This window comes from Episyrphus balteatus, chromosome 1 (genome assembly GCF_945859705.1).
Source record: "Episyrphus balteatus chromosome 1, idEpiBalt1.1, whole genome shotgun sequence".
NCBI classification, from domain to species: Eukaryota; Metazoa; Arthropoda; class Insecta; order Diptera; family Syrphidae; genus Episyrphus; species Episyrphus balteatus.
The window spans coordinates 9,702,857-9,717,074 of record NC_079134.1 but is presented as its reverse complement, the minus strand read 5'-3'; the positions used below and the strand labels follow the sequence as shown (position 1 = coordinate 9,717,074).

Genomic DNA, 14,218 nt, shown 5'->3' with positions numbered 1-14,218 from the left:
GTTTAAGGTTATAAATAAAATAAAAATAAAAATACACTGAGTTATTATGAGCTTTTAATTTCTGATGAGTGAAAAGTTGATTTTTTAGTGGAAAGGTAAAAATGTACCTGGTTCAAAGTCGAATGTTCTTAAATTCTTAAAACTGATAACTCGATGTACAATTTTAGCATTTAGGCTTATTTTTAAATTCAGATAAGAATATGACTCAGGTTATAGAGGAACTTCTTTCTGCAGAGCTCATCGATTGACCCAGTTTGGAAGGGTTCAACCTAGAATCAGCGCTGATTGTACTTTTCTGATCAGGTGCTCTAAGAACCAAAAATCATGAAATTCTGATTAAATATGTTGCTGGACTCCTCAGGGTATGCATCTATTTTTGTTCGCTGCAGTTAAAACTATGAAGGTATTCGCAATTAATAAATAGAGCATACCTAGTAGGCGTTCGCGTCCAATGGATTTTGGAAGTAAACTACTGTTGGCTTTTTTAAGGACCAAACAGGAGAACCTCAGGAGCTCGTTAAAATTGATTCTTAGATACTTGGCAAAGCGTTTCTTACTGTCAATTTAGTTCCATCTGAAAGTGTCAGTGAGATGGTGCATCAGCTTGCAACCGAAAGACTTCTCCATCTTCCTGTTCAATTTACTATAGAACTCATACAGTTTTCGGATGTGAGCTTCAACTTTGCTAGCAGCTATGAACTTGAACTTTCTTTATTCTTTACTCGAGTGACAAATGAAGACACAGTGTCAAATTTGATTAGTGTATCATGCTTTACTCACTAGAAACCCCAATCCATATTTTTCTTTATATAAAAATGGAATGGATACCTGACCGACCTTTTTGAAAAATGCCTTATTATTCCCACCTTTTAGGTACATAAAGGCCTAACTAATATTTTAAATACTTTCTTTTTCAATTTTTTTATTTCCTTTGGCAGTACCTACCGGATGCCCAATTTTTTTTTTATTGTTTATTTATTTTAAAAAGTTATTCCAAGAAATTAAAAAGTTTTTAGATAAGATTATTTAGATTAGGGTAATCGGATAAACGCATTTTAGGAACCTATTATTTAATTTATATGATTAGAGCAAAGTTTTAGTTTATAATCTATTTTTACCCAATTCTAGTATTAGCTGCATTATAATTAAAATAAACTGATAGGTAATGGATTAAGGCTTATTCACACTGACTAAATAAATTTGTTTCACAAAGTTGTCCCCCAATGGCAAATGGCATCGCTGACCAAACTGAAACCAACCCATCATAATTATGAATGCCAAAGTTGCCATATGGCATCGGGCCCTTCCAAGAAAATGTAGACATTTACAATTTTTTAAAATTTTTATCTAGGTTTAGTCAGGGAGCCTAAGGAACACATTAAACTTTCTAGTGTTGTATGGGGCTCGTTATAGCGAACACGAAAACGGATCAGGCAATTTTTTGAAAAAAAAAATTCTAACAGATGTGATTTTATTTTACTAACCCCATCATTCATAACCAACATATTTACAAAAACAAAGTTAAAAAAGTAAATGAAATTAGATGTAAAACTGACAAAAGAAGTTAAAACAGTACAAAATTTATACCACGAAAGTATGTAGGTATACAGAAAAGAAAAAACTATGAAAATCGAAGTTAAAAGTATAAATTCCTTAATTTTTTTCAGGGTATCCCCTTACCCTTGACGAGGAAAAACTTACTTGAAGGCATTTATTTTGCTAGTGTTTTTTTGAATATTTGGGCCGAATCTTATACACTTTTCCTATAAAGCTCGTATCAGCTAATACTTTGACTGCTTTCCAACCAACTAAAAAGACATCAGTTTTATCCAAATCAAATATATAAAATGGTATTCCTTTTATATATAAGTAGTAAGTACATTACATACCATTACGAAACATATAGGTCGTTTCCTTTTAATGACAAATGGAGCTTAGTTTTAATGAGTCTTTTTTTTCTTGAGAAATAAGTATGATTTTTAAAATAAATTAACGCTTTATATGTCAAAAACGTATATTTTAAAATTAATGACATGTAAGCACTTACTTGAATAATAATAAAACACGTATTTCTTTTAAAAAAATCAATATTTTTATTTTTTCGTCATTAATTACTAGTACAAAAATCCGAAAATTAAAAAAAAACAAATTATTTAATATTTACTTTTACACATTTTCCGAAAATCCATAAAGAAAACCTTGCAAGTTAAGATATACATATATGTATATTTTCTGAATTTGAATTAAGCATGGGTTAAATATTTTCCAGAAAACTAAACTTTCAAAACAAACTGCCAATAAAATACTAGTAACGGCAATTCTCTGAAATATTTTGTACTATTTCCATAAAATATTACATACCTGTTGAAGACAAAAGAAATTTTCAAGCTTCGTATGCTTTTTTGTGGATTCTTTTTCGTTTGTTACAGAAATGTCACATGGTAATATAAAGGGTTAAGATGCTAAGCTCTTTTTATTAAATTATGTCAACTCGTTTACACAAGTCAAGTTTATAAACAACATACTTTTTTGGTGCGAATATTGTTTCAAAAGGGTCGAAAATACATTACTGTGACTCACTATAATTTTCATCAGATTGATAGTGGAGTAACTAAAGATCAAAAATTGGCAATATTAGGGAACCCGGCCGAACAGCTTAGATTTTCATGATCTTTTTTTTTCAAACGTCGGTAATTTAAAATACTTTAAAGTCTATAGATTAAAAATTGCCGGTGTTGCCGTTTTGATTTTTTAAATTTAATTGAAGATTTTTGTGAACAAAAACAAATTTTTTTCAAAAATTTTTCTTAAATTTCATAAACAATCTTCCATAGTTCAAGCGGTAGATGCAATTTTCTTATTAATTGACTTCAAACACAAAAAAAAATATTTGAACACAACGGCAACACCTAAAATATACATTTTTTTAAAAGCTAGAAGCTTAGTCATATGTGTAAAATTAAAATTAAGTTAATTGAATGAACGGCTTTTGAAAGAATGGTAATTGAACTCAGATTTTTGAAAAAAAAAATTATTGAAAAAATTTTAACATGTCGTTTTTTAAACTTGGTCCTAATATAAAATGCATTTATTTTCAATTTTTTTTGGCCGCATTTATTATGATTTCAAATTATAAAAGGAAATGTCAATATGTATTACGGTTTATGAAAACAAATTAAAAAGAAGAAGAACTTTTTTTAATAAAAGTTTATTTTTTTTAAAGTTCAATATCTAATCATAAAACTATTTTTTATTCATTTAATAACCGTTACTGTTGAAAGTTAAATAGCAAAAATTTAAAGTTCCTATTTACCACAGTCTTTGAGAAAATTAATTACTTCAATGTAAAAATTCAGTTTTAATAAAAAAAAAAACCATTGAAATTGAAGTAATTTTTCATTTTTTTTTTTCAAAAGTGTGATATATTTTACCTTTTTTGCTTCGAAATTCAACTGATAATATTTATGGCCAAAAATTTTTTTTAAATAAATTCATGTTTTATTAGAAAAAGTTTGAAAAAAAGTCATTTTAAATTTTTCTAATAACATTTTTTTTTTTTAATTCTGAGTTTGAGGACCATTTTTTCAAAAAGTCTTGATTAAATTTAGTGGATTTAAATTTAAGAGATAAGAATGAGCTTCTGGCTTTTTAAAAATGTATTTTAAAATATTGTAGGTGTTGTTTTCAAAATATTTTTTTTCTGTTTGAGGTCAGAATGTTAGAAAATTGCATTTATCGCTTAAACGATGGAAGATTGTCCCTAACTGCCTTTTATATATTTTCCTTAAATTACCTAGAGAATCTTTTGCTATCATTTGTTTTATGAAATTCAAGCAAAAAAAAATGGTTTTGTTAAAAAAAAAATTTAATTTTAAAAAACAATACGGCAACACCGCACCGGCAATTTTTAATCTATAGACTTTAAAGTATTTTTAATTACCTACGTTTGAAAAAAAAATATCGTCAAAATCAGAGCTGTTCGGCCGGGTTCCCTAATAATTTGCTTTAGTTACTCTACTATGAGATTACTTGTCGGAAAGAGGACAAGACTTAACAACCAGTTTCAAGAAACAATGAAACTAAAATCGAAATTGAAATCGCGTATAATTGTTTTCTGTGAACTACCTTTCGATCATCTTTATGTTTCCCAAAACTTTTTTAATCCAGTAACTAGTCATTTGCATAATTATATTACATACATATATACAAATATTTTCCGCACCTTAAATTTTGTTTGTTTTGCTATTTAACTTCGAAAAATAATGTTATCAATATCGATTTAAGTAAATTCTAGAATATTTGTTTTCATATTGGATCGATTTCCAAATCTTTTCGAGTGAAAGTAAAATGTAGAACCTAGGTCAAGCCGGTCTTAAAGGGTCGCCGAAGGCTGTCAAATTTTTTACCACACTCTATTTGGTAAAACGAAGGCACCTCTGTCTTGCCCAGAATAATGCCGCCGGTAGTACCAAAAACCAATACTGACCTAGTAAAAAAACCAAACTTTAAGAACTTTAACGCCCTCTATCTTCGTGAGGAGTAAAGTACAATTCATAGAAGTTGAAATAAATCAATTTTAAAATTTGCGGAGTGAGGGTAAATGGGGAAGAAGCGTAAATAATTTTTTTGATGTCAACAATTTTCTGCAATGGCAGTTAAAAAAACACGATTTTTTTCATATGTTGAAATCTTTGGTAAAAAAAAACGATTGCTATTTTTGTGTTCAACAACTCATAATGTGCAAATATGAGTGAATACAAAATTCAAGAATGCTCGAATATCCCATGGAGCACCTTATAAATTGTTTCTTAAAATGTGCTATAATACCAGATACAGATAGTTATAATTTTTCGATTAGATAAATAAATTATTATCTTTTCGAACACCTGGGAAAATTGAAAATATAGATTAAATTCGCTCAATATTAACTTTATTCAATCACATTTTTTGTCGACAGTACGAATCAAAACAGAATTTCAAGAGTCTCTAAAGTAGAAAGAGGATTTACAATTTCATCATGGATATTAAATTGAATCTTTTCATTTTGGGAATAATTTTAACTATTTCTGTTTCCTGTGAAGCTGGTATTTAAACATATTATATTAAAAAAATTAAAATCAATTCAATACAAATGTTGTGTTCTTTTTTTTAGTAAAATGCATACAGTGTAATAGTACAGACAAAAAATGCCAAACGGAAGATGGTTCATTTCCAGTGACAGATTGCCCAACAGAGTCAACACAATGTTTTACTTTAATTGGTAAGTGGTGGTTTTCAATGCCGTCTTTACCATAAGGACAAACGGGGCCCGTGCCCAGGGCCCCCATTCTCAGGGGGCCCCGAAGGAACGAATATTATATTCTCAAAACATTTTTGTCGGTCAGACCATCTACCAAAAAATTTTAGTTTTTATATGGCAACCAAACAATCAAATACATTTTTTTCTACACCTATACGGAAAATATATGTTTTCAAAAAGAAAACAAAATATGTGGCGTTGTATGCCGAAAAAAATTTAATTCCAAACCACCAAACCCAAATTCAATTTTCAAAAAAAAAAATAAGACAATAATATTTTCAAAAAACAAGAAAAATAATTTTTTTTCCACTGTAGGTAAGATTATTTATTATTTATTAATAAAAACAACGAATTCTCTTCCATTATCTTTTTCCTTAAATAATAATTTCGTTTGAAGTTTGCAAAACTGTCAAATTTGTAGTGCGTGTTAAAATCAGTGTAAAAATATGAGTAGATTCGTATTAAAAGACGAAAAAGAATCAATTCGTCGGCAAAAAACATCAATACTTTCTCCGTTGGAAAACGTTTGAGAAAAAACTATTGCCGGCTCGTCGACGGTACATCAATGTTTTGGTTCAATGGAAAACGCCATGGTACAATGGTTTTAATTTGAATTGCGAATTGCTCTCGTATTTAAAGATTGACACATAAAATTCATTAAATAACTTTAACAAAAATTGTTTTTCAAAAAAAAAAAATTAATTTTTTTGTTTAATCCAAAATAATTTTTTTTTAGGTTTTCTTAGTTTTAATATCAGTATAAACCTTTTTATGTAAAAATTTTCATTAAAATCGGTTGTGTCGTTTTCATCAAGAAATCGGTTCTATGGCAAGTAGGTACCGTTAATAACGGTCCAAAAAATATTTTTCTTCTTTCAAAAGTGCGGCCTTATTTGCAGCAAAACATATTTTTTTTTTTCAAAGCAAAATCGTTATCCGTTTTTGAGAAAATTGCAATATCTCGAAAACTTTATATTGGAGATATCCGTTGAAAAAGAGACATTAAAATAAAAAGGCAAAAAATAAAAAAAACGGCTCTTGAAAATTACGTAGAAATCGTCTGTACCGAGTTTTTAGCAAATCTATCAATCCGTTTGAGCTCTTTTTTCCAATTCTTCAAACTGAAACTTATAACGGATACAGGGTACAATTATTGGCAGTGGCAACGATTGATGTCTCGATGCACGTATTATTGGCACCCCCTTTACTTTATATGAAACGATATATTGGCACCCCTTTTTAACCATAACCATTGCCTTTAAGCCAACCATTGTACTTGTTTTACTTTCCAAAAGGGCCCCAAAATTCTTGTGTGCCCAAGGGCCCCAGGATAGTTAAAGACGGCCCTGGTGGTTTTAAGTGAATTTGAACAAATAACTTAGGATTATTTTTATGTTTAGTACATTTTTACTGTTTTCACCTAAGTCGAGTGTGACTCTAGAACTCTAGCTTTTTAAAAGCAAAAACTACGCTCGTAATATCCCCAATACTGGAAGTTTACTTTAAGTTAGTTTTTCTAACTTCTTAACTTAACTTAAGAACATACCTAGGTGGTCCAAATTACCAACTACTTTTTATTTTTAAAAGTATGGGGTAAAAGCGAACTGATCTATTTTTGACAACTGATGTCAACAGATCTGGCGGATGAAAAAGTTGAAAGTTTGATTACTATTTCCGGCGCTTCGTCCCATCCGTCACTTATTGGTCGGTTTCATAAGAACGTGTGTATTTTATCGGGCTGTCAGTTGAAAACATCGACGCAACGCACATGATGTGACGTCATCTTTATAACCTAACTGAACAATGTTTGAAGCCATATCAAATGAGCTGCGGCTTTTTTTTCTTATATTTAATTTTTTTCTTCTTATTTTTAAGCTTTAAAATACAGCTCAATCATTTTAAAACAAAAGAAGCTTTTGATTATTCATAACAGGTAATTTTATGTCCAATTCACTTAAATATTAATTCCAAGAATTTGTATTTTTTTGGCAATTATATGTTTGATAAGATATCTTTTTTTATCAACTCTTTTATTTTCAACTTATTGTGAAAGTTTATGATAATTGTTTCCCATCGAGAAATTATTTTTATAAATGCAACATATTCTTAAGTTTGACAGCTCAGTAATTTTGATTTATATTCATTTACACGAAAGCATATTAGACTTCTATAATCGTGTTTACTCCTTAGAGACACTACTGTTGCTTCTTTAAGGCTTTATAGAAGCAAAATTGCTTGTTGAAATGTCCTCTCATAATATAAACTTGCCAAAAAAACATCAACATTAATGTCATTTTACATCAGACGAAATAATTTTATAAAATTTCATTGGGGAGCTTTAATTAATGATGATATGAGGCTATGAGAACAATAGTGGCGTAAGCCACAAAAAGGAAGTTTTGAGCTACGAGTGATTTAAGATACAGGGTTTTTCAAAACAACACTTTTTTGAGTGCCATCTTGTTCTGAGTGTATCAAGCTGCATAAATCTATTTTTGTAATAAAGTAGATATATTAAGAGACCAAGTTTTTATGAAAAACTCATTTTTGAAAAAAAAACCGGTTACGCCACTATTGCTCTCATAGCCTCATATCTACCCTTGCTTTTCAGAAGAAAATGGAAATATTAAGCGTGGATGTGTTAGTAATATCACAGAAAAATCTGATGGAAACAATTACCAAACTTGTACTGGTGATGGATGTAACAATGTAAATACTAATGTTACTATTGCTACTGAGACTCGAAACATTGCTGTTAGAGCAACAACTTCCTGCTACAAATGTCGCAGTGATGAAAATGCAAAATGTGCTGACGCATATGCGGAAAACAATTATAAATCTGAGCCATGCCGAAATGCGATGACATTATCAGGCGATCTTCTATGTTATATTGAGAGATGGAGTAAGTTATTTTTTGAAGATGAATAATATTGTACTAGATTAATTTTGGTTATTTAATTTTTAGATGGTATTGTCATTAGAAGCTGTTTGGCTGACGCTGATGAAAAATCAAGGAAAAATTGCTTAGATACTAACCAAAAGACTTGTAAAACTTGCAAGGGAGATAATTGCAATACCGAAAAGGCCCCAGATTCAGCATATAGCATTGCTCTGACTAGTGGATTATTGGCAGCTTGCCTGTTGGTTTTGAAGTTCTTTTAAGATTTAAATTTCTTGTAGCTCACGTATCTATGCTGATATGTTTTGTATGGATTTCAAAATTCTATTAAGTGTAATGTTAACAATTTGTTTTGTATTTTTTCATTAAAGTTTTTAAATAATAAATACAAAATTTTATTTTTTTTACCAAAATTCTCTAAAGATGATTTTATTTGGAAGACTTTGGGTGCATCGAGTTATCCAAATATTCATTTTCATATGTTCATATGTTCTATAATAACTTCGAAAATAAGAATCGAAATTTGACAAATGAGGTATCCTCAGTTACTGGGTCTGATTAAAACGAAGAAGATAGGGACATTTAGAGTCAAAAACCATGATCTGTAGCTCTGCAAATAGAAAATTATAACTAAAAGAAAAAGTCATTAAAATGAAATATAAATGGATCATTAAAAACCACTTAAAATTGTTCCAAAAAACAGTTAAATTAAAGAGGTTGTTGATTTTAAGGTATTTTCCCGCAGTGTAGAAAACAAATTCGTACAATAACACAAATCACTCAAGTATTAGTGTTCAAATGAGAAAAAAAGAGAAGTTAAGCGTCTTAGGTAGATATAATATTATATTCACTCGGGCGTATACTTACTATTTTGATTAATTTTTTTAAAAGACTGCGTTATTTTAGCTATAATTGTTAAGATGATTTAAAAACAATTTATAATTTATTTCAAGCAAATCCCAGACCTCTAAATGATGGAGAATCCACATGAGGGCCAATCTCGTAAGGAGAATCTTTAGTCCACGCCCCCACCAAATGGGGTATTTTCTTAAAAAAAGAACGCAATAGAGTAGGTACATATTGTAAAAAACTTTAGATAAAGTCGATTTATCGGATTTTTTGGGTTGGGTACTTTGGTCAAATACTTAATGAACTCGGTTAGGTTAAAAGTATTTTCGCTTAACAATTATCAAAAATTATTTTTATCAAAAAAATAAAACCGACTTCTTTGGATCGAAACTTGGATTTTTAGTTTTCTCCAGAGATCAGAAATAACAGTCAACCTTTATTTTCAATTGGTTTCTCTCTGAGAGCTACCACATTACTTTAAATAGTTTCGGCTAAGGTTTGAGATTTATTTTTAAAAATCAAAAATAAAGGTTATCGGTTGAGATTTATTTTTTATTTTTTTAAATATCTCTTAATGGTTGAAATTTTTACAAAAAAATAAATGGAAAAGGTCAACCTGTAACCGTTTTCGCTGAAAATAAATCAAAAATGGTCAATTCAAAGGAAAATGTCGAATATGTCAAGAATGTCTTTATATTGCAAACATAAATATGAAAAGGATGTTTTTTCTAAGTTTATGTATTAAATAATGTATGAACTAAATAGACTCTCAAAGTTCTTTAGACCCAAAATTATATCTCTTATCGTTTAAAGTAAAATCTAAAGACGAAAATGTGTTTTCCACTGTGATTTGAGTCGCTGCGACGACAAGCACAACCAATGCATTTTCGAATATTTCAGGAGACCGATTTTCTAATATCTACGTCAAAGCGTTCAGCTTTCAGAAGCGTTTTCGCCCGCCCAACTTCAAACGGCTATATCTCAGAATTTTGAAAAGAAATGAAAACAATTTTTGATGCCAAAATGGAGGGGGGACTCTAACCTACATTTGGGTACAACTCTCATCCCTATAGGTGCACGCGTTCTCAAACCGAGAGAATTTAAAGGTAAACAAAAAGTTAAGCCCGATTCTGAAAAAATAGGCATGATGTGGAGGTTTAACATGGAAGATGATTTTTTAAAAATCTGACAATGTGCAAAGCGTAGGCCCATGACACAAGCTATCATTTGGCATCACTCCCAAAAATTGCTCTCAAGCGGCTTAGCTTCCAGGAGCGTTCAAAGATTCGGAGATTTTTCGAAAAAAAAAATGTACCCCAACTTTCAAACGCGATTTTCTCGGAATTTTGAAAAAAAAATCCAAAACCCGATTATACCGCTATCGGTTAGCGGAGAATATAAGCTTTCATATGGCACCACTCACATGTCTCTAGGAATTGATACATTTGCAGATGAGATTTATTTTTTTCTCTCAGCGATAAATCTCACTGGTTGACCGAAACATAAAAAATACAAAATAAAGGTTTCTCTCACACCTTGACCGAAATTTTTCTTTTTCTGAAAATAAAGGTTATTTTATGACCTTTATTGAAAATGGCGACAAATAAGAGTTATTAAGGAACCTTTCAAAAGGTTGAGATTAATTTCTGATCTCTGGTTTTCTCATTGATTATAATGTCGAAACTGTTTGAAATTAAGATGGGACCACACTGCAGTCACCAGCTTTCGAATATATAAGGAATTATCCAAATTGGTTCACACAGTCCAAAGTTATGAGGTAACAAACACAAACACAAACACAAAAAAAAAATTGATCCTCCTCCTTTTTGGGAGTCGGTTAAAAAAGAATCAAAATTTTTACATATCCTTCTTCAGCAAAAAATACATTTTACTCGGCACCAATATTGGGTGTGTGATATGTTCAGTACAAAAATATCTATCGTTTGATACCCGTATTGCTATATTGAGCAATTTTACATTTGGTCATTTTTGTATCATATGGGAAAAAAACACATTTTTCCCAACAGTACGAATTTCTATTTTGGACCTTTATTTATCCTTTCAAGTACTCTTACAATTTTAAAATGTTTAAGTATTTTATTATTATGATAATTTTTTTTTTTTTAGCAAAAAACACCATTTTTAATACAAAAGGTTCATGTGACCTCTACGTTACGATAGTCGGATCATCAGTTATATTCTGTTGTGCCCTTCTAATTCTAATTCAATCGCACCGATTAAATTAGAAATAATTTTTCATCATTTATTTTCCCTTGTAACTTTTCTATTGTTATTGTAAGTACCTATAGTCGAGTCAAATTAGACATAAAATTTGTAAAATCTCGGAATCCAGGGAAAGTCGATGCATCTGAAAAAGGAGTATAGGGCTGCATTACTAAAAGGTCAAATAAGAAAGTTAAAAAAAAAATTTCACCGCTCCCGATTACAACAATTTTTACGGACCGTTTACTGTCGGTCCGTATGCAAGCGTTCAATCGGAATTGCTGTCTCATTTTAGATTTTGCTCAAACTTTGTAGGGATGTTCTCTAGGACTGTAAGGAAGCAAATCCGTGATGATTTAATTTTAAGTTGCGTGGTTTCCCCGCTACCCGCACTCGAACTTTTTCAGAAGGTCATTTTTATGTTATTATAGCTTTGCGTCTACTAAAGATATCTTTTTGTTTGAAACGCCATTTTAAAGCTTAAGAGTAGTAATTTTTGAATATATATTAAAAAATTACGTAATAATTATCCCTGAATTAAAAATAATTTTTGAAAAACTGGTAATTTTGCTGATTTTTCATGGTTTTTGACTGGCTCCAGAACCTTGGCTATTATATGTAGGAAGCTTATACTTACCAAATATTAAATATAGATATTTTTCAACAAAATAAATCTAAAATGAACTCGATGGCTGTACTCCTTATGTAAAAATTTTAAGTTCAAAGTATTGAGTATTTTAAAAAAGCTAATTTTTATACTGTCATTTTCTACGATTTGACTAAACGAAGAAATGTGAAACTTACAGTGTGTTAAGCTAAAAGTACGAACTAAATATACTATTGATTTCATGCTTCTGTCTTATGTCAAACATAGTGCAATCATAGCCTTAAGTAGGGGTTTTTTTTGGATTTTTAGCATTTTTGCGAATTTTCAAACAAGCGGTACACTAAGAAGATAATGAAAATAACACAATTTTATTTAGAGGACTTAAAGTTAAAAGTTTCAACTTAACACACTGTTAGTTTCATGTTTCTATCTTTAGTCAAATCGTAAAAAATCATAGTATAAAAAAATATTTTTTCAAAAAACTCAAAACTTTAAACTTAAAATTTTTGCATAAGGAGTACAGCCATCGAGTTAATTTTAGATTTATTTTGCTGAAAAATATCTATATTTAATATTTGGTAAGTATAAGCTTCCTACATATAATAGCCAAGGTTCTGGAGCCAGTCAAAAACCATGAAAAATCAGCAAAATTAAAAGTTTTTCAAAAATTATTTTTAATTCAGGGATAATTATTACGTAATTTTTTAATATATATTCAAAAATTACTACTCTTAAGCTTTAAAATGGCGTTTCAAACAAAAAGATATCTTTAGTAGACGCAAAGCTATAATAACATAAAAATGACCTTCTGAAAAAGTTCGAATGCGGGTAGCGGGGAAACCACGCAACTTAAAATTAAATCATCATGGATTTGCTTCCTTACAGTCCTAGAGAACATCCCTACAAAGTTTGATCAAAATCTAAAATGAGACAGCAATTCCGATTGACGCTTGCATACGGAATGACAGTTAACGGTCCATAAAAACTGTTGTAATCGAGAGCGGTGAAATTTTTTTTTTTTACTTTCTTATTTGACCCTTTTATAATGCAGCCCTATACTCGTTTTTCAGATGCATCGACTTTCCCTGGATTCCGAGGTATAAAGCTAATTTGACTCCACTACTATACTTATTTTTTATTCCACGTACATAAAGAAAATCAAATGAAACTGATTGATATTTTCAAATACTACTTTAGTAGGCAATAATTGAATACTATCAACCAACTACTAATTTCATTAAGTGTTTTAATTCCTATATGATTCATTTTAATATTTAAAATAAAAAAAAAACTTATTATATTGACTTAATTTTATATGTGTATGAAATCCAATCGATGTTAGTATCATTAGATCAACAAAAATTTATATCGCCTCCAGTAATATAAATGTAATCAAAAATGTTTATCTTATCAACAAAAACAAAATTAAGTACTTTTTCACAAAATAAACGTCGTAACGCACAGAGCTAGGAAGGAAGATTTGGCACATTTAATACAAATAATTGTCATTCGTACAGAAAATGACATGACAGTCAAACTGTACAACCTTATTTGTAGTTGTCAAAATTAGTTGCTATATTACTTAAATACTTGTAAACATAATTTGTCATGGAACTGAATTGTGTTAAATGGCTAAAATATGAGAACGCAAATGACAACGGCAACGCCATAAATTCATAAACCGATAATTTTGCTCAAAGAACTGTCAAAATTTGTTTGGAGAAGCAAATAGAAGAAATTAAGTTTTATGAACGGTAAATTTCAATAAGACGTATCAAATAAGTCAGAGAGATTTTTCTTGATTAACTTTCCAGTCAACTTTTCAATACAGTTGCCTAAACTGTTATAATTTTGTTTGACAGCTTACCAATCAGAGACCTGAAATTTGATCAAGTTTTAAGTTTCTAACGTTTCTGATCTAACCTGTCAATTCTACAAAAATTACAGATATCACAGAATTCAAACAATAATGTCAAAAATATCATAATGGGGATTGGTGATGTTATGGTGTTTTTGACGACGGTTAAATGGTCGTACAGAAATAACAAACCGAAAAATGGCGGATCATTGTCAGTTGTCAGTTGTGTTAAAATTTCTCAAAACAACATGGAGCTAGTTTCTCTTAGAAGTGGAGAATTAATTACAATTTTGACCACCAGTCTTCTTCTATTGAGACTGTTATTTTAAAAATTGTAGGTAGAGATTGAAGCACTTTTAAAATGATTTGTTAAAAATGTGCTATAGCACTCGATAGTTATCATTTTTTTCGATAAGATAAATGTATTTATTATCATTTCGAACACCTGAAAAAGTCTAGATGCAGGTACATTAAATTTATACT

The 14,218-nt window shown here is 29.8% G+C and overlaps 1 protein-coding gene across 1 annotated transcript; it reads left to right on the top strand.

The window, feature by feature from the left end:
- Positions 1 to 4,974: 4,974 nt before the first annotated feature.
- On the top strand, positions 4,975 to 8,540 carry LOC129905621 (uncharacterized). The gene is made up of 4 exons (XM_055981149.1): positions 4,975 to 5,084; positions 5,153 to 5,260; positions 7,911 to 8,201; positions 8,265 to 8,540. The coding sequence occupies exons 1-4, from the start codon at positions 5,018 to 5,020 to the stop codon at positions 8,459 to 8,461; spliced, it is 663 nt and encodes a 220-aa protein (XP_055837124.1). The 5' UTR covers positions 4,975 to 5,017; the 3' UTR covers positions 8,462 to 8,540.
- Positions 8,541 to 14,218: the final 5,678 nt, after the last annotated feature.